Source organism: Harpia harpyja, chromosome 21 (genome assembly GCF_026419915.1).
Source record: "Harpia harpyja isolate bHarHar1 chromosome 21, bHarHar1 primary haplotype, whole genome shotgun sequence".
NCBI lineage: Eukaryota > Metazoa > Chordata > Aves > Accipitriformes > Accipitridae > Harpia > Harpia harpyja.
The window spans coordinates 9,104,878-9,125,415 of record NC_068960.1 but is presented as its reverse complement, the minus strand read 5'-3'; the positions used below and the strand labels follow the sequence as shown (position 1 = coordinate 9,125,415).

At 41.0% G+C, this 20,538-nt stretch overlaps 2 protein-coding genes across 3 annotated transcripts in view; one reads left to right on the top strand and one right to left on the bottom strand.

The window, feature by feature from the left end:
• Nucleotide 1: 1 nt before the first annotated feature.
• Nucleotides 2-9,583, bottom strand: PDZD9 (PDZ domain containing 9). Of its 2 annotated transcripts, none has more exons than XM_052773396.1 (5): nucleotides 9,377-9,583; nucleotides 8,325-8,467; nucleotides 5,914-6,090; nucleotides 1,801-1,996; nucleotides 2-785 (listed from the first exon to the last, which is right to left on the bottom strand). In XM_052773396.1, coding segments are annotated over exons 1-5 (885 nt in total). In that variant the 5' UTR covers nucleotides 9,379-9,583; the 3' UTR covers nucleotides 2-418. The 2 variants fall into 2 exon arrangements, with proteins under 2 accessions (XP_052629356.1, XP_052629357.1); XM_052773397.1 differs by having other exon boundaries at nucleotides 5,914-6,085; nucleotides 9,377-9,457.
• A 1,123-nt stretch (nucleotides 9,584-10,706) lies between these two features.
• Nucleotides 10,707-20,538, top strand: part of MOSMO (modulator of smoothened) — a 33,895-nt gene continuing 24,063 nt past the window's right edge. Inside the window, exon 1 of the mRNA XM_052773398.1 lies at nucleotides 10,707-10,993. Coding sequence (XP_052629358.1) covers nucleotides 10,888-10,993 — 106 coding nt within the window. The 5' untranslated portion in view covers nucleotides 10,707-10,887. The remainder of the gene's footprint in view (nucleotides 10,994-20,538) is intronic.

The following is a 20,538-nucleotide window of genomic DNA, read 5'->3' as shown; positions in this document are numbered from 1 at the left end:
TAGTCAATGTAAAAAATAGTTATATCAAAAATGATTACTGTGATGCAGACAAATACTGTAATTGCCACTAGTTGTCCATGTATTCTTGTACGTTCAGGAAGTTCTTGATAAACTAACTCCATGATCCTTAGATCAAGTAAATGAAGAAACTTACCTTCAAACAAAGATGAATATAAGACCTTAGAGCTTGCAACTGCTACTTGTCTGGGGCTAGTAGAGCTCATGTTTCTGAATGTCTTCTCTACAAGTAGCATTGATAGACATCTTTGAGGGGTGGGAAGGCATTGCTAAAACAGCTTTATATAGCTAATATATGATTTCAAATATCTTAGGACATTTAGGTTTTTTTGAAGTCTAGGCATATATTAAAAGAAAACAGATAAAACTTCAGAAATCTAGGTTTTGAAGAAGTTTTGAGCTATTCTGAAACAACGGCAAATCCTTCCAAATAGGATGTATCTGATACAGAAGGGCAGGGGGAAGAGGAACTGGTCTCATTGTTTTCCATAGCCCGGTATGAAGGAGGTCTAACACCACTAGCATCAAACTTACGACTGCACAATGCGTCAACATCATCGTGAAGTACAGCATCACAAACAGTGTCTGTGCCTACTCTAAGTGTCTGGCCTGTATCGGATATCTGCCAAATTTTGGGTATTGATGGTAACTTATGAGTGAACTCACAACAGTATGGCTGGGAAGATTTATAGTGAAAAGTTTCCAAGTCTACATCATCATCGCTACTGGACCCGGTGTCGTCTTCGTCCTCGGTGTCTTCGTTCATGCTGAAAATACACAGCATGGTATTACTTTAACGTGCAATAATTCCCATAGCCATTTAGTTAACTAATTGTGGAGCCTTAAGTTTTTTCAAATACTTGTTCTAAAGCCAGGTTCATGAGTTCTGAAACTCCTCTAATGTCAAACTAATACTATTGTCCATAGTCCTTTGCACACTATTTCCTTTGGACTCTAAAGTAATAGCTAAGTTGTAATTTGGTCAACAGAAAAGCAAGCTATCCTTTTTCTGTTCCTTCAGAATAGCAAATAATTTGATTTATTTAAACATAAGCTGAGAGGTTTAATCTCTTGGAAAGCCCCTTGCTCTGTGAGCTTCCTTTCTGCTGTTCTAACCTAATTATCTCCTTTTAATACTTCTGTTCCTTCCCCTACCTCTGAGGTCTCTTTTCTGTTAGAACTTTGTGCCTCAGGAAAACTTGTAACTGCCTTGTATCCCATCTAGATTAATTATCCTTACTGTATGAGCCACCTTTAGAATTGAGAGCAATATATTTTTAAAAGTTTCTGTATGCAGTAGCTCTCACAAGAAGAGATTATTTTTCCTGAAGTTTAATTTTAAAAGTCATAATCATTAACCACTGTCAATAGTTAGACTGATTAAGAAACAGGTAAGCTTTTTACATGGTTGTAGCAAGACCTCCATCTTGGTATTATCAGCTACTTGTAATTGTCTAGATCCTTGGCTATTGCAAATCAACATGGCCCCTTTGCTATTATTGCCAGCCAGACTTTTTATGCTCAGTGTGGAGGCAGGAAGGGCCATATCTAAAATTAATGTTGGTCCTGACCCTGTCTTCACTCTAACTAGAAAAGTAAACTTTTCTTTTGGTATTTGTTAATTTTGAATCACAGTTTTCTATTTCAGAAAAGTAAATGAAAGTAAATCTTTAGACTAACATTTTATCCTAAAATGTAAAAGCTATTACACTATTTCTTGTTTCTTGCTAGAATAATATGCAAGGTGTGAAATTCTAGTTATGTACAGTACTTATTTCTTACTGTGCTGTCATCACAGGAAGCTTTACTTCAGGAATTAATTCAACTGCACTTTGCCAGTGTTGAGGTACTTCAACAAAATCTCTGTAAACTCTGATTTGTAGAGTAGTTCCTATAGGAATATTGCGCAGGAGTTGCCTAAGCTCTCGCAGAGTCCATCCTAAAACATTAGCATGTCCAATTTTTACTAGAACATCACCTGTCAAGGAAGAAAATGGACAGCAATCAGTTTAAGAGACTTTTTCAATTTTTTAATGTTTGTGTTACAAAATATGTAGTCTTAACCACTATACTTTCACATTTTTATGTAAAAGCATGTGTTTAGCAGCTCTTCAACTGGATGCAATTTTTTTTTTTTCTATTTTAATGAAAGTTTTTTAGCTCTGTTAAGAACTAATGTTTTCACAACACTAAGGAAAGCTGCAGTTCACTTGTTTAGTTTGGGATTTTTTCTGAGTGAACACGCTAAACTTTAGATTGCCTATTCAGTACTACCCTCCATTTCTGTGGGGTTTTTTAGGCAAGATAAAGGTACAATGGTGAATGCTCTGATCAGGACCACTACTTGGGACCAGACAGACTCCAGCAAGGTTGAGCTGAGGTTACATAGCTGCACTCCAAACAGTTCTGCTGGCATCTTTCCACTGCTCCCCTGTACCTTTTCACAGCTGGAATACCCTGTCTATACATATCTGCTGCTTACCCTTGTATGTCACCTTGCTGTTTATGTGTTGGTATGGAGCCAAGCATACCCCTTCCTCCACAGTGGCTAAGTTTACCTAGGTGGACACTGGAGAATCTGTGTAACAGCTGTGTCACTTTGTGTTCTTCTGGGTCCCTGGATGTTTCCAGGGCTTTACTCTCCTCGGTGGCTGATGCCTGTCCCTCCACTCTGAAAACCAACATGTGGTCCCATTGCAAGACAATGTCAAGCGAGGCCGGGGAGAAGTAGGAGGTGCCCACAAGAGCTGGTGCAGAATCTAACTGAGGAGTTCCAGCAGAAAGCGATGGTGATGGGTTTTGTGTTTGTTTGTTTTAAGGGATAAGGCTGCAAATAATGTTCATATTACCTGCTGCCAGTGGAAAGCACTGAGCTGCAGTTTTGCAAAAAGCAGTACTGCATCCAAGAACAACAGAGTACAGAAGCCCCAGCACCTGTAGATACCATGGGGTATAAACAAGATGGGCTTCCAGGCGTTGGAGGGAGTTGCAATTACTGTGTAAACCTGTAATTTTGGAGATTGCAAAAGGCAAGCAGAATCAATCTGCAGCAGACTATACAGCTCTATCAGCAGCCTGGCAGAAACAGTTGCACAGAGGACCAGTATCGGTAAACATTACATACTGAACTGCAACAGAACAGCATACGGGATTTAAACAAGCTGTACAGCTGTCTGCTGCCATATTAGGCAGAGCAAGGAGCCTCTCTCCATCTGCTCAATTTTCTTCTTAACCCTTTTGGGTTAAAAATGCCTGTAGCAAAAATTTACAGGCTTTAAAACTGTTTACCTGAACTACTGACTACCATTTTTTCATTCACTTTTTCCACTAACTACTCCTACTCCATCATCATCACACCCTCTATCCACTCTAGCTTGTCACAAGATACTGGTTCTACTGGGGTGTAAACAAGAAGTTCTAGAACAAGTACCAGGGTAGCAGATACCAAAAAAGCAACAGAAAACATTTTACCAACAGTTTTATGTAAGTTCTCAGCCTCAAACAGAAAGATAAATCACCCAAATTGTGTTTCAAAATGCATAGACATAAATGCACTCATGCTTTAAAATATCTGCAAGACGCTCTCAGCTTTTAACAGATTCCTTTAGAATCTGTTTTTTCTGCCCATACTGTCCTGATAATACTGTTGTGGCAAGTCAAAGCCATCTCTGAACTGCAGACGTGAATAATTTTGCTTCTCTGCTCCAGCATCTAGAGCCTGAACCACCCAGCCTTTCAGTTCACCTATCAGTTTTGTGGTTGATAGCCTTTAGCGGCCACTGAAGATTTATGTGGAGATAACCTCTTGCACTATGAAGGTATTTTGAGGAAACACACGTACTAAGCAGCCCTGTTTCTTCTTGCTGGCATGGAGAATAGGGCATGCATACATACATACGAGTTTGGTGAGTCTAACTGTAGGATTTTACCACATTAGTGCCTCCCACTACCTCTGCTAATTTCGACCTCCTCCCCGTTAAAGTCAGGAGGATGGCACAAGCTCTTTCAAGCTATAAGCAGTAATAAAATTGTTCTTTTAGGTTCCAGTTTGAAATTACAGATAATACTCATCTTAATTAACTCAAAAAATAAGTCCATAAAGATAAAACTTAATTCACTGAAAAAAAAAATCCTAAGCAGTGCATTCGTGCATCATGTTTTTCTCAAGCCCCATGCTCTGTACATTGGATTTAATGCCAAAATAAGTGTGCTGCCTGTGGTATCATTAAGAGACAGGGCTTCTACAAAATACTATCTTTTCTGCAAAATTTTACAGCTTTGGTCATAAATACAAAGTTTTTGTAAGTTCACTCTAAACATGAACTGAACAAATTCAGCTGTTTGCTTTTTTTCTGTGTGTGGAATGTGCTGAGTTAGATCCAGGTGCTCCATGAATGATGCTCAAATTGTTCATTTTGGCTCCAAAAACTAAGATCAGCTGCAAAGGGACAACGTTTGTTATCAGTCCTCAACCCCCTTTAAACTGTTCAATACTTGCTGCAGTAAATCAAACACATCATGTGCCATAAATAATTTGACTCTTTGTTCTTGTGGGTTTTATTAAAATGCTCTTGGAGCTGGCCTTTTTCAAGTTATTGCAAATAGAACTACTTAGTTTCAGTGATTAATATTCTGTATTTTTTACCTTATAGATGTAAAAAAGCCCCAAACAAGCCAACAACCAAATCAGTATCATATATATGCTTTTGTATACCATAGGGGGTTTTTTAGGGAATAGATGAAAGCTATCAGCTCCTACGATAATAATAATAATAATAATAATAATAATAATAATAATAATAATAAAGTACTTAATTCAAATCCAAATCAAATTCTATTTTATGCTCAGGATTTTTCCACTGATTTTTATATTCGAATCAAAGGTGCAAAGACTTTTCTAAAAAGAGGTTAAGAACGCCACTCAATGTTTTTTATTTCATCAAACAAGTAGATCTTTCTTCCTAGTGCTTGGAATTCTAATTCTCTCTGAAAGGTGCAAGAAGAAAGGACTGCCTAAACTATAACGGCAATGCTGGGGAAATTGTTCTAATTTAAAGATATACATTTTCACTGTACAGCCAGTAAATTTCTAAATTACTTCATTACGGTCAAGTCTTAGCTTCATAGATTTCTGTGTTAGAGACAATTTAATACTTGGTAATAACATAGCACGCTATCGTCCCCAAACTGTAGTTCATGAGTCTAATGTAATTGGTCTAAGGACCCATGTGAAGCAGTCAAATTTACAAAGCTTTCAATTACAAGCTTAATATAGGTGTCTGATGTTCCACAAGAAACTTCAATAACTAGAAATAGTCTGTTAGTACTAATATGGCACATTTCAGGTTTAAAGCATTTTGCAAACGAACACCTGCATGGATTGTTAGAGCACAGAGATTAGTCCATTGCTACTTTGTAACTATTCTGTATAATAGAAAGAAAAAGCAAACAATAAGGCAAATTAATTTCAAGCCTTCAGGAAGTTTTGTGTTACTTGTAGAGTGAAATTACTTGAACAATAATGGACTGAACAAAGAATGATAATATTCAAGTTTAGTTGCTATATAAATGTAATAGTCAAACTATTTTTGGACAAACCTGCTGATGAATAGGAAATCTGTTTTTGCTGGAGAACAAGATATAGACTTAAATCTTGATCTGATTATGAAACAGTCACCCATATCAGCTATTTTAAGATCACAGATATTTCATTACAGTGGAATGTTGGCACTGAGCTTTATACAGTTCATGCTGGTTTCTTTTCTCTGTAATTTTAAATTGAGTTTCTTTTGATCTGTGTAAGTGTAAATAAATCAGAGACAGGCTCAAAGCATAAATGCAGAACAAGAATATTTTCAGTGCTATTAAATTTGAATATCACTGTTGTTTTTTTACCTGGTTTCAGCTTTCCATTGTTAGCTGCAGAGCTTTTCTCAACAAGGCTTGTTATCTGGAGATATGGCCCATTCTGTATGATTATGAGACCCAATCCTTGTTCACCCATCCTAATATTTGCCTTCAATGCTGCAATCAGTGTGTGCTGAGAGATGTTTTCCAGTGCTGGCAACTGCCCTTTGAAAAGTGGGAGTAAAATTTTACTAATTCAAAGTGTGATATTATTCTTTAGTAAAAGGTTTAAGGAGACATTTGAGCAGGTGCTGTACCCATTCTTAATTGTCCAAACAGTTAAGTCCCTCACCCTTAATTGCTTCTCTAGATAGGCATTGCCTGCTGAGTTGCTGCCAAAAAGCCGTAATAGCAATACTTATAAAAAGTTAGTGTACCCCATAAACTAGCTTTCTGCAAATAAATATACTGCAAGTAGTTTTTACTTAGAAACTTATTTCTTAAAAAGTCACACATTTTACCAAGAGAAAAAGGAATTCTGCTGTTACTTAAGTATTCATTACTAGTGGCGATATATTCAGGAAAGGTAGAGAACAGGGTACAGAATAACAGAACAGAGGAGCTGTCAGCTGTTAAGGACTTCCAGAAAAGATTGAATTCCTATAAAAAATGGATTTTTCAAATCAATATTTATAAAGGAGATTAATTTCTAAATTTCCAGCAGATTGGTTCCATACCCTCTGCTGACATGAGGGAAGGGACTGTACTTGCCATATTTAGCACTTACAGAAATAAAATACTCTTGAGCATCCGCTATCCATTAAAACACACAATACAAGTAATACAATATGAATGACATTATCCAACTGTCTCCACCAAGAAACATAATAGGGTAATAAAGAAATCCTCCATCTCTCAAGCCTGTTCTCCTCATCGAGAGCCAGGAAAAGTTAAGACTGTCACACAAGTGCTTGAGACTCCTAAAACAAACTGTATTCTGTTAAAAATGACTTTTTTTGTCCCTGTTTTAAGATCTAATCTCTAAACGTAACTTCTGACAGTAGAGTAGCAGTAACTTAACTCTTGAGACCGTCTCCAGTGGTCTGGAATCACTTAATGAAAATTCCTACCACTTTACCCCTCTTTAAAATACAGAAACTTGGTCATCTTCCTAATGGCTTCAGTAAAGCTTTGGATCAGGCTCTAAATGACAGCACAGAATGTCTATAAAAGAATTAAGATTGAAAGTACAGAAATGTGAACATTTGACTTGTCAGTTTGGCTGCTGAACTGAAAAACAGAGAAGGAAGCAGGAATGGTTTGAATATTTTGTTTCTTCTCAATGAAAAATGCAGGATTTTTTTTGTTGCTGAGTAGAATACTACATTTCATTTGGATTAAATACTTAATTTTCATGGTCATGCAAGAAAAGCAAAGGAAGACTCACTCTGGAACACACCTCCATCTGTTGATAATTCTGAGAGGTTGAATGTCTGAGCTGCTACTGTTTTTCCAGCTCAGGAATTTATGCAAAGTGGAACAGGATCAGTAGAACGGATTGAAACCTTTCCTATGGTGTTCTTGGTCACTTTTCAACGTGTGTTTCAATCTTTTTCAGCCAGAAGAGGGAACTGAATCCTAGTTTCCTACTTCCAGAATGAGTACTTAACTCCCAGGCCAATAAATGTAAACAGATTATAAGAAGTAAGGCTACTTTATATTATTTTCTAGCCAAAATTATTCAGCAAATTCCATTAAAATTCATGACCTGTTGTAGGTCATCAAATGATCAGCAGTGAAACAACAAACAAAAAATGCTAATAATAAATCTAGCTAACTTTAATTAGAAGCCAGAATCCTGATTTTAAGCATCTTCTTATTGCATGAAGTTATCTTGCTGGACATGAGAGCCTTAAGACCATGAAAGCTGTGACTAATCCAAAGCCTTCAAAATATTTAGGAGGAATGCTAACATTCACACTTTTAGATGAGACTCTTGTCTTTTTACTATACCTGATATTAGTCTATATAGTCTCCAAGGAAGGTGGATTTTCAATTTGTTCTGTGCTACAGAAAGTTTAGACACTTGACAGAACTTACATTACAGTTCCCCTGACACTGTCCTGATTTTCTCCAAGTTCACCCTTCAATTCTGCAGTTTCTGCAGGCAGCAGCATAGGATCTTATCCAATCCTCTTCTGCTGAAGAAACATCCTTTTCCTATTGTCATCTGCCTACAATTCCGTTCCAAACACTCAACCTCAAGAGCAGGAACGCCTCTTGATACTAAGAAAATTTGGGGCACTGGGGGCTCTGTGAAAAAAATAAACTGACTGGTAGCAGAAGGACTTAAAAAGTTTGAGATACTGAAAGACAGGACTGGAAGAGTAGTTCTGGGGCAGAAGTGAGGAAATGGAAATGAACAGAGGAAGAAATGACCAAAAGACATGGAAACTCACTCTTAGCTTCATCCCCAACTGCTGGTGAAGACTGTGTATGTTCCATCGAGTCCAGACGAAGAGCTTTTTCTATGGAGCCAAAACTCCTAGGCAGGTGTGTCCTAGGTGAGCATCTTGGAAATGTGCTACTGCTCCATGATGGCCTGTAGAGGAAAAGTCTACAAGCAAGTAAGAAGGTGACAACGCCCAGCAACTGCTCAGAACGCTGGGGCAGGTGGGTTCTGAATTCCCCCAGCACCACACAAGTAATGCGGGCATAGGCAAGTCTGGCGTTGGGCAGAATCTAGTGCATTGTTTCAGTCCAAGAGGAGTAATTCGATTTAGGCTGCCTGTCTGTCAATACCGCAGCTCTGCCTGAGGCCCCAAAGCTTTCTGGAGAACCTATAGCTGGCGGTGTCCTCCCACACGGCATCCTTAGGCATGTACTCATCTCCTAATAAACCTGAGAAAGATTAAATAACTGACCACACAGCCTGCAGGATATGAAGACTGGATTCTGTCACTATTTCTGACTTCATATTTGCCTGCATAGCAAAAGCCAATGAAAACCATATCTTCCCTTTGTATACCCTCTCCATCCCTCCTTCCTTTATTCCTTTTGCCACGAAGCTGACTTATTTGGAGACAAGCTCATTTTGAGGCAGACTTCTACATAATGCTTGTATTAAAAGCTACTTAAATACCACTTAAAGCCAATTTATAGGATAGTTGCAGATGATTCTTGGAAATAACTTATTTTCAAGGCTGCTAGATTCCCATTGTTAGTGCAATATAATTTTTAAATCTTTTAAATAAAAAATCAATTGCCCCATTTCTTCCATACACCAATTGTTCCCTGTTTAAAGGGAATAATCTGAGCTGTTTTTCATCAAAAGTTTTACTATTTTCTCCAACCTTAAAATCTGTCAAGAATAAGTGATTTCAATAGAACCTGAGTACAGCTCTTGTCCTCCAAATAATAAGTACTACTGATTGCTGTTGAACACTTTAAGATTACTTTACTAATATCTCCATTTTGTTTGTATAGTCTCCCATCTACATGAAAGACTTACATAAAAATAAACAGCACAGACAATTGCCCGCTTGGCTTCCCAATATGTTCTGTAAAGACCACTTATGCTGCTCTGGAAAAAACAGGTGGGTATTCACTGTTAGAAGGAAAAAAACATATGTAAGGTATTAGATGTTTTTCAAGTACCTGTAGATGTGGGGGCTGCTAAACTAATTTAGTTCAGCATTCCCATGCCAGAATGACAGTATCGATAGCACAGTTACTGTTTCCAAAACCGGGCTGGTTTCCCACATTTGGTGCATTGTTCATTTATTGGCAACAGATTCCCCTACGCTTCAATATAGCTGAATCTATGGAAAAGCATGTCGTTAAAAATCCCTTTATTTGGTTGAGATTTCCAGTCAAGATTAATTAGGTTTTCTTCCAAACACACAGCACAGACAGCAACGCAATGTAGTGCTTTCATGGTGCTCCACAGTCGTGTAACATCTGGAGGAACCTCCATGAATCGGTCCTTCCACTTCCCGTTTTTACCATTGCTACAGAAGCAACTCTGACATTTAAGCTAATGCTCAACATTTCAAAGGGGTAGAGAGTGACAGTGACTAGCGAAACACGAGGGGATTTTTTGTGGTGAAGACAGATCTATGATCGTTCCTCAGCCCCCTTTACACAGCGCTGACCGAGTCGCTCGCTCCCCTCTCTCTGTGCACCGTTTCCCGTGGGGGAAGGCAGGCCCTGCCGCTGGGCGGTGAGGAGGGGGAGGCCCCGGCTGCGCCCAGCCTGAGGGCTCCGGGCCGGGGCGGGGAGAAGGGAGGGATCCCCGTGTGCCCCGGTTGAAAAACGAACACCTTTGGGGGGTAGGGATGCGGGCGGGCAGCGAAGGACCGGGCCGCGGGGCAGGTGTTGGGGCCCATCCGGGGCGAAGCTGGGAGGGGACGAGGAGGAGCCGAGGCCCCGGGTACGGGCCGCCCCTCACCGGACACCCGCTCTGAGGCGACGGCCGCCCCTCCCCTCTCTCCGCAGCCCCGCGCGCACCGGCCGGCGGCAGCGCCCCCCCAGGCCCCGAGGCGGCGGCATGCCCCGCCCCCTCCCGTAGGCCCCACCCACCGGCGGCGCTCCGCCCCGCCCCTCGCCCCTCTTCAACCCACCTCCGCGCCCAGCCACCTGCTGCCCCTTTAGGGCCAGCTCCGCCTCGCGCCCCGCCCACCAGCGGCAAGCCCCGCCTCGCCGCGCGCCGCTCCCTGGAGAAAGCCGGTCGCGGCCTCGGGGGTTCCCCCGCCCCGTTGCGGCGGCGTCCCCGCCCCCCCCGCGGCAAGCTCCGCCCCGCCCGGGACAGAACGCCGGGGAGAGTGGGTTTCCCTTCCGGAGTAACCGCCGCCCCCCCGCCCGCCGGGTTCGCTTCCGGCTCCGTCCGGGGGGCCCGTTCCTGGCGCCGCTGCCGAGGGGAGCGCGGGGCCCATGGAGCCGCGGCTGTGAGGCGCCCCCGGCCCGGGCCCGCTGCGGGAGCCGGGCGGAGGCCGGAGCCGGGAGCCGCCGGAGCCGGAGGAGATGGACAAACTGACCATCATCTCAGGATGCCTCTTCCTGGCCGCCGACATCTTCGCCATCGCCAGCCTGGCGAACCCGGACTGGATCAACACCGGCGAGTCCGCGGGTGAGCGGGGCCGGCGGCGGGGACCCGCCGGGGGGCGGGGGGGGGGGGGCAGGTGGCTCGGGGACCGGGGGGGAGCTCGGGGGCGGGCGGCGTGCGGGGCCCGAGGCGGCGGTGGGGGCCGGGGAGGCTCCCCCTGAGGGGCCGCTCCTCCTCTCAGGCGGGGGCCGGGCCCTGGCGCGGTCGCGGCGGGGCGGGCGTGAGGCGCCGGGGCGAGGAAAGCTGGGGGGCCCGGCCCGGCCGCCGGGCGGGAGGGGCGGCCGGGCCGGGCCCCCGGGGGCTGCGGGGAGCTCCCGGGGCCGGCCCCCCTGCGCGGAGAAGGGCGAAGCGCCCGGTCGGAGCTGGCGGGAGCCTCCTGCCCGGACAGAGCCGCGGGTGGCCCGCGGTGCGTCCCGGCTGCTGTCCCCGGCCGCGGCGGGGGGGGGGGGGGACGGACACGACACGGGCTCTGCGGAGCCTTGTCTCCCCAGGGGTCCTGCTGAAGCCCATAAACCCTCTTTGCGCTCTGTAGAGCCGGAGGGCGAGGGCGGCATCCCCGGCTGCGTCTCCCCTGTTCAGTCACCTTGGACAGGGAATTTAGATCAGTGTCTCTGCGTAGTTTGTGGCAGGCTTTGAATCTTTTGTACTATGCAGACGTTTCCTTTGTTGCAGGGAAGATCTTGCTTTCCTTCATCTTTTTTTTTCCCAGAGTATTTCCTGCATGCTGATTTTTATCAGGTTTTAAGCCGAGGTCCCGTGTGTTTTTTATTTTAGAATCTGACATTGTTTTCTTTAAAAGAACAAGGGTTTGTGTATCTGTCTTTTTGCTAATGATGTAATTGTATGAACAATTTATTTCAGCCTGTTGATAAGGACCCACATGTTCTGATGAGTGGAGCAGGGAGAGATAAAAGGAGGAGGGCTGCTCTTTGATCTCATGTCCCAGAGAAACCCCAATCTCCTTGTCAGGAAAGGAAGCCATCCTTACTACAAACAGATGAAACTAACTTAACCACCTTTTCCTAAACTTACAATTTCCAAGCAAACCACAGGTATAGAATTTCTATGAGAAAAGGGGTCTTGGGGTAAAGGCTTCTGTCATAAATTCTTGAAGAGGGTTTAAAAAAATTGTCTTAGTCTGCCTTGCGTTTTCCATGCCTAATATTTGGTGAGTGTAAGAGGATTGAACTGGTTCAAATGGAGTCATATTTCCTTTATTCTGATGAAGTAGAGTATTAAAAATGTTGGCTATTAGGGATTGATGACTGGGCATTCCCTCTGACCAGACTATCCTTATGGTTTCTTTGAATTGCTTCTAGTTACCTAGTCTAGAACCTGGCCTGTTCTACATGGTCCAGAGGAGAGGAATGAGTCTCCTTCCCGAAGTGCAGCATTCAGGAACTCGCTAGATGAATTCACCGTTCCTCCTTTAGCTAATTGTGATGATCTTCCTGCCTGTGGCTACATGAAATAGTTGGTTCTTTCATCTTACAATTCCACCCAGCAGCAGTGCTGCAGTAATGAGCCCTTCTTCAGGGGCGTAAAGTCAAATAAAATAATCTTCATTTAAATATTTAAGTGTGTCATTCTTAAGTCCTGCCTCATGTTAACAGATCCTATGCAATGTGTAAGATGTTGGATTCTCTCTGCCTGTATAGAAATGAGATAACAAAAACTCTTCTGAAGAAATTGCTGATGGAAAGAAAGGTCTTTTGGGACCTAAGCACGGTCCATTAAGTTCTTTGTTAAAGACAAATGTTTCCTGAAATATTATACCTAGAAATCATTAATTCTTAGTTACTTGATGGATGATTACTTAAGAATCATCTGCCATTTCTGGGCTGTACTCCTTTTACAGGTGCAAATAACAGTTTTAATTAGGCTGGCAAACATGAAATCTGTGTGGATTTTTATGAAGGACTTCACTAGTCAAATAATGTTTTGACAGACCTAAGCCTTTTTTTTTTTACTATATTTTGAAGCTGAACAAATTGTTGACTTGATAAAATTGTAAAGGAGAGCTAGCTGTCATCCTCCCTTAACGACTCTCTTGTAGATTTTTATTGATATGGGATTCAATGCACTCTGTTGTAAAGTTTCTGGTTAAAAGCAATATAAATGTATATTTCTAGTACTTAGACCTTCTAAAATGAGCCTTTTGCCCAAACTGTAAAGAAAGGAAGCGTGAGGATGCCCATTGAATCAAGGACTTCCTGTAGCAAACACTGTAGTATTGAATTATGAGAGAAGTGCTTTTATGAGTGCCATTCATTATGCAGAGACTGCTGTGGAGAAGTATGGCATAGGAGGACACAGCCCTGATGGTAAACCCTGTCCCAGCTGCTAGTGAGATTCAGGCACTCTCAGCAGACTACCGTACTTGGACCACATTCAAGCTATCCAGCTTCCATATGTGCCACTAAGTGGGTTTTTTTGAAGCATCCTGCTCTCAGCTGGTGAAAGAAACTATTTATTTGCTTTGCCTCTGTGTTCTTAGGTTCATCTCCTATAGGAATTATTCTAGATTCTGCTTCTACAAGTCAGCCGAGTACCAAGGAGAAGGGGGAGTAATACTGTTTCTCTACTTGGCTGCTGTCCTCGGGGTTCTGAAAGGCAGCGTGGAACAGCCTGGTCTTCTCAATACTGCAGCTGTTTGAGAATTGCATAGAGCAGAGGTCTTGGCAAACCTTGGAGGACAGCACTGCATTGGCTCATTCAGAGCTGTTTACAGCCATTAAGGTTGGGAACCTGGGCTTACGTTTCAGGGGAAAAAAAAAAAAATCTGTTCTGATTTGAATGCTAAACAACATGTACATCTTACTCCAGAGATAATGATGATTTTCTGCTAAATTGGATAGCAAAATAAATCAGTGGCTTTAATGTTTTTCTGAAAAATCTAGATTGTTTTCAGTATTTTTTTTAAAAGGAGCTTATGTTCTGGGGAAATCGATATAGGGGAAGGGCTGATTAGTCTCCTAAATCTTACCCTTAAGATAAGTTTTACAGTCATTTGAAAAATGTCGGCTGTAAAAATTCCTCTCCAACATTGTAATTATGAGCAAAGGATTGCAACTGAGATCATTGAAGGTTTCAGATGCTTATCTGTCTTTAGGCCAGAGGAGCTACACCTCTGTGGATGTGGGTCCAAGTCTCCATTGGGCGCTTTTTCTTTATGTAGTTTTGTAAGAATTGTTCATTAACTTGGTTTCAGGTACTTCATACATCTTTAAGATTATAAAGGAAAGATGAAAATTAAATGGATTTTTCTTTCAGAGAGTTCTCGGTGAGGTTTAGTTGTTCGTGGTTTGCAAGTACAGGACACTGATAACTCCAATCTCAAAACCAGTGGCTTCTCAGTATTCTTGCACTGACATCCTTTTCTTATCAAACTGATATTCTACGTGAGAAATAAGGAGAGAGTTGGCTTTAATTTAAGGCAATGCCTAAGTTCCCACTGATTTCAATAGTAATGAATTTTGTTCCTGTATCTCTATACTTCTGCGATCAACTTTAAAAGGTGATAGTTTTTCTCCATATGTTCCTTTTTTGTGTGGGAGGGTCTTTAATGATTTTGGTATTTTGTCTTCAGTAGGGGAGGAGGGAGGATAGAAGTTGCTCTAGCTTCAGCTCTCAACCCTTTTGGAGGGAAAATGGTATGAATAGTATGCACAGTTGAAATTAGACCTGTTAAAAGCTGTACATGTTGGGGAGGGTTGACAATTTGAAATGCTTTTAGGATAGGTGAAATAATTCAAGGGGTGAATTGAATCAAATAAAATCCCCCTTCAGAAAGCTAAGCTATTGGTTTGTTTATGTGACTTAGTCATCCCTTCCTATGTAGCATGATTGTTCATTCGATTCCAATTTACAGAACAACGTGTACCTTTTTTTATAGCAGTCATTAAGTTAATATGGATGTCAGAATTTAAGGCTGCTAAACTCTGATGGGTAACTTCTAAAGCAAGTATTTATCACATCCTCTTATGTTGATACATATATCACAATGGGACACACAGTATAATGTTATGGCCAGGCCACTCAGCATATGCACAGCAGTGCTGACTCGGGTGATACGAGTGTTCGGCAGAGCTTCCAATTTCATCTTGCATCTGTGACATAAGCATCAAGGTCACTTATGTTAGGAATTATACTTTTCATTTAAACTGCCTTCTGTACCATGCTGTGGAGTAACAGTATGATAGTAAATTGTGAATCTACAACATGCCACTTACTTTAAATTGTCTGTTTTGTTTACAAATGCTGCCTTTCCATGTATCTTCCAAAGTATTATGTGTAGTTCTTGGTTTTGCGTACTCAGTTGCTTTTTTATTTGTGAAGTATGATTCCGGATTCAGTGGTATGTATGGTCTTTATAGAAGAGCAAGCTATACCCAGCAGGCCATTCCTCCTGAGGCAGTTAACTCCCTGCTCATGTGAAATAAGCTGTCTAGTACTAAGTGGCAAATTACTGCTATTCAGTGTTATGCCTCTGCACGTGATAGCTCTTCCTGAGGAATTTTGCTCCACAGTTCCAACAGGAGCTGTAGCTTTGTTGGGATCAGCTTAATGAATTATCACAGGTGATATGACCAAGCAGTGATTCCTGGCTCCTGCTGAGCTTGAGACCACATTGCCACTGAAATATTTTTCTCTACTTGGAGCACTGACTTGTACATGGAATAAACTCAAGACCACATGAAGGTACTTGAATGAACCAGTATTTCTAAATAGAATAGAGTAGATAGAACAGAATAAATAAAGCATTAACAACTTAAAAGAGGGTGTAAACTTGAGTTCCAGCTAGCACTATTGTTCTAAATGCAGTTGTCTGCTCAGAAAGTAGTGATATGTAAAAATCGGTATGGCACATTACCACTTACTTCTGCCCTTTAGGGCCTGTGCTGAGAAACTGTTAATGTACAGTGGTCCTCTGTGGAGGAGTTGTGGTATAGGGCAATCATTGTGCTGAAGTAGATAGTGTTTTGGTTTGTTTCTTTGATGTATGGGTAGCTGGCTTTTCAAAAACTGTCCGTAAAAGGATTCTGGTGATCGTTTGTTAAGCATCTTGCAGTATACTCAAAACACAGCATGCTTCTCCCAGTTCTTTTCAGCAGAGAATGATGGGACATGATAGGAACCAATTCTACAACATTACTTTTTCCTAATGTTTTTTATACTCTATCATGTAGTGACTGTGACAGGAGAAGTTATTTGCCCTTTCATGAACCTGTTGGGATTGCATGCTGAGAATTAAAAAAAAAAAAAAGGGGGGGGGGCGTGTGATGATACAGAGAATGGAGAATTACGTGCCATTATGCCCTAGAAAGAAGTGACTGCTGAAAAGCAGTCTCTAAAGCCATCTGAACATCAGAGTGTTAAAATTAGGTTCTGCAACATAATTTCTAGGAAAACACTTTCCTTTTGGTAGATGCCCCCACCTGCATGAGCAAGAAGGGAAAGGTGGTTCTCTGTGATACGTTGCTGATCTGGACAATGAGGCGATTAGGACTTGCTGTAAGATGCAGGCACTGCTAACAGTACTTGCATTTTAGAGCTGTTGCCAGTGCCTTAAAAACAACAGTACAAAAGCCAAATAAGAACTAGTAAGGACTGGCAAAGAATCTAACCCTCATATAATCTGAATACTCTAACAAGAGCAGTCTGTTAATAGGTGTGCCTGGACTGGGAGTGTCAGTGCCATCTTTAAAATTAACATTTCCATTCCACTTCATTACTGTAGATGTCCCTCAAGTGGATGTAAAAATCTGACAAAGCAGAGTGTTTGAATTGTGCTTGGGTTCTGTAATTGACCAGGCCTTAAGGCACAAGAAAAATTAATAGTAAGGCATTGTTGTAATGAATTAATTTTGTGCTTGCTCAATCACTCAACATTTAAACATATGGAACTATTTTATGTGTAGGAAGAATCTCATAAAAGAGAGCTGTGTCAGCCTGGTTATTTGAGCCTGCCAGAGCAGAGATGAGAGCGCCAATTGTTTTTGTCCATAGAGGAACTGATGTTTTACATCTGCTTTTTAACAAATACAAATTAATACTGCTTCTGTTAGGTGAATGTTTTGTTTTCTCTTTAGTGTGCGGAGGAAGTTTGCCTCCCACCAAATCCTGTTGAATTCCTCATTCTCTAATTAGTGTTAAAGAATTAGGTAAGAAATACCTGATTATAGAGTACAGATCTGGCAGCCAGTAACTTGTATTTACCTTTCAAATCTAGCATCTGGCACGACTGACTTTGGATGTTGGAAAGTTACTGTGGTAGTACCTCAGTTTCTTCCTCTGTAAAATACAGGTGGTGTCTTTATCACAGGAACTTCTGTTAGCATTAGCAGCAAAGCTTTAATTTGATGATTTTTTTTTTTAACCTTTGTTTCCTATCACAGTTTTACTCTAATAAACAGAGGGAAAAAAAAATCTAAGAATAACAGGTATTTCATTTGTCTTTTCTGATAGTAGGTGTTTTTGCTAAGGCACTTGAGTTTCAGGTATTTGGAATAACTTTTTTCTTTAAAGTATTTACTTCATAGTGGTATGTACAGTTACCATAGAACTAAATTATATGCAGTATGTGCAGATACAGATTTGTTTTCTGTCTATCCTATGCATTACTCCAGAAGTATGTAGCTGTAAATCTGCTTTATAGACAGTACATACTGCAGGAAAGGTACCTTGTTGAGATGACAGCTTTGTGTCTTCAGGAGCTATCTGTGTTTCACTAATAGCGATGATTTTTTTTAATCAACTTAGAGCTGATTTTAGGTGTGTGTATTACATTTATTGCCACAATATGTCACCGAGATTAACACAAGAGTGACTTAAATATATGAACCTTAAAAGTAAGGGTTTAGTAATATGTACTGCAAAACAAAGATTTAAAACTGTCTGAAACAAAAAAAAAAAAAGAAAAAAAAAAAAAGGGAATCCTGTTAGTGACCTAGGCTTATTAAAAACATTTGTATCATTTAGTTTCCAGCCAGCACTTACATGTGAGCAACATTATGTAAACTCCATTTGTACTTTTGCCAAGGCAAAGAAGATCAGTAGGTCAAACTTTTAAGCTTGACCTACTTTTTTATAGGTACCTCACAACAGCTCAACTTTTTCCCACTTATTTTCTTGCTAGTCTTGAAACAAAGTAGAGAGAACTAATCTTGTCTGCTGCAATACAGCTGCAGTATGTAGGATTTTCATCTTAAGCAGGAGTTTTCCACCTAGTTCTTGAATCCTTTTCCAGCAATGGTTGATACCTGTGTATTTCAGAAGAAGGTAACTAAAGTGAGTCATGGATGAGGAGGAATATTGACATTTGAAGACATTAAATGCTGCTATCTATTTTAAAATCAAATACAAAATGATGTTTGTAGTATGGTGGAACAAATACAATATGGAGGTGTTTTTTATTTTTCGTACAAAGTAATTTGGGAAAATTATAAGTTGTTATAAATCTATAGTTTATACAATTTTAAATTAAACAATTTCTTATTACATAATTAAACCTGTTATTATAATTCACAGTGCCTACAAATTTAGTAATGGACAGAGTTGGGGCGTTTTTGTTTGTGGTTTTTTTTTTTTGTTGAGGGCTATATGCAGGAAAAAAGTTCTATGGTAATTTTGCAGCAATCCCCTTATGTGTGCTCCAGCTGTTTTGCTGAATCTCATTTTTCTTCCCCAAGCCTCTGACTGATGGAGATATACACAGATCTGAAAAACTGGAGATATGGCCAAGAAGAGGATCTGTGCAGGGTACGTGTCTATTTTAAGGAGAGGGGAAACAAGCTAGAGCATTTGACTGGCAAAGCACTTATATTGGCCTAATTCCATAGGAATCTATATGGAATTAACAGTCAGAAGTCATATCCTTTCTGAGGGTGAAGCTTTTGGTTTCTTCCTATTATATTTGATTTCCTATTTGATGTATTATCTTGTATATGCTTTTTCAATTTTGTAAATAGAGTTGATTACAAGAGTTTGGTCTCTCTTGGGTACTTTAGGAAACAGCCTGATTGTGATGGTTTGTCTGCAGGATGAGCTAATGAAGTATGAAACACTAGCTGCTAAGAGTTAGAGGTTCAAAATTCCACAGAGTTTGTAGAGTCTCGTTCCTCTCTTTGAGCAAAACATACTCAGTCTATTATGTCTGGGTCCTCGGGATGAACTAAAATGCTCCCTTGTGAAGGCATCAAAAGCCTCCCAGGGTTTTACTGCGGCATCAGAAGCCAGCATTTCCTATCCATGCAACGTAGTGTGATAAGCAACAGTTGGCTGCTACCCAAGAGCCTCATGGTAGCTGCAGTTCTGTGCCATAAATTACAAAGCACTTTGGGATTATTAAGCATGACAGTCTCTCAAGGTGTAATGATTAATAACCCACTTAGATGTTTAAATATTTGTCCAGTTGAAGACAGTTCACATTAGGCCTTGAACTTGACCATGAACAATTCTTTGTGCAGTTGTTTGGACACTGCATTAGTAGGGCTGAGCTGCCTCAGTGCTTGGTACATCCAAGAATTTAATAATCAAATGACAGCGTTCATAGGCAGTAAAGTCAAGTAGTTTACTTTTGTAGCGCTCATCATTGAGCCAACTTCCCAGTTTATAGTTTTGCAGTTCTTGCTCCTGGATTTCCTGTTCTCTTGCTCTCGTCATTGTCCAGGTTATTCTTGCCTTGTTTCCACTTCTCTTGCTGTCACTGCTTCCAGCTATTGGCAGCAATGTAATTTGAAATTTAGTTGTATTTTGAGGAATAGGTATGGAATCAGAATAAGGGAGAATCGGACACCTGATTGTTCAGTGTGCCTCAGAACTGCTTTGGTGTGAGTACTTCAAAAGAGCAGCTTTGAATCTAGATTCTTTCTACACTTCTCAAATTGATGGCATATATACTAATGTTATTAGGATATCTCAGTGAAACTGCTTGCTTTCTGCAATAAAATCTTTGTATACATCTGAAATGGGATAGATCCTGACCTCTGTGATAGGCAGGGCAAATGTACAAGTAAGGGGGAATGGTTTTATCTGTACCTTCATCAGTATGAGCTTAATGCGTCAAACATACCCAACTTTTAATTGTAATGTCTATACCAAAACAAAGTGAAGAAAACTGATAAGAGGTTGTGATGGACCTCAAGTTTCCTGAAGGTTGACTTTTGTGTAGAAGGTGATTTGTTAGACTTGAAATTTGCTTTAATGTTCAGTCTTCTCTGTATAAAACAGAGATATTATAAATTGAAGCATTAAGAGATACCTTTTCTTAAGCATAGACAGTGACCAACAGTATTCCCACAGTCAGTGGAAGTGTCAGCTCCAGAACTGCCACAGTGGAAGATTCTGATCTCCTTTCTTGTAGAGGAGAAAATGCAGTGCATCTTCTGTGCCTGTTGATGTGAGGAGGGTTGTAGGCATTGCATGCTGTGGGGGAAGAGAAGTCACAAGGGTGAAGAAAGAACTTTTTTTTTTTTTCCTTAGGTTGAATTCCATTCTAAAACTAATCATGCACCTAAATTCATGTGTTAATGATGTAGTTCTCCATTGTGGAAACTTGTGTGGGAAGA

Excerpts from the sequence above, each read along its gene's own strand:
- PDZD9 (XM_052773396.1), bottom strand. Across the intron at positions 6,091-8,324 it reads AGTTGGGGATGAAGCTAAGA|GGCAGTTGCCAGCACTGGAA; the intron begins GTGAGTTTCCAT and ends CACTTTTCAAAG. Across the intron at positions 786-1,800 it reads CTTCCTGTGATGACAGCACA|CATGAACGAAGACACCGAGG; the intron begins GTAAGAAATAAG and ends GTGTATTTTCAG.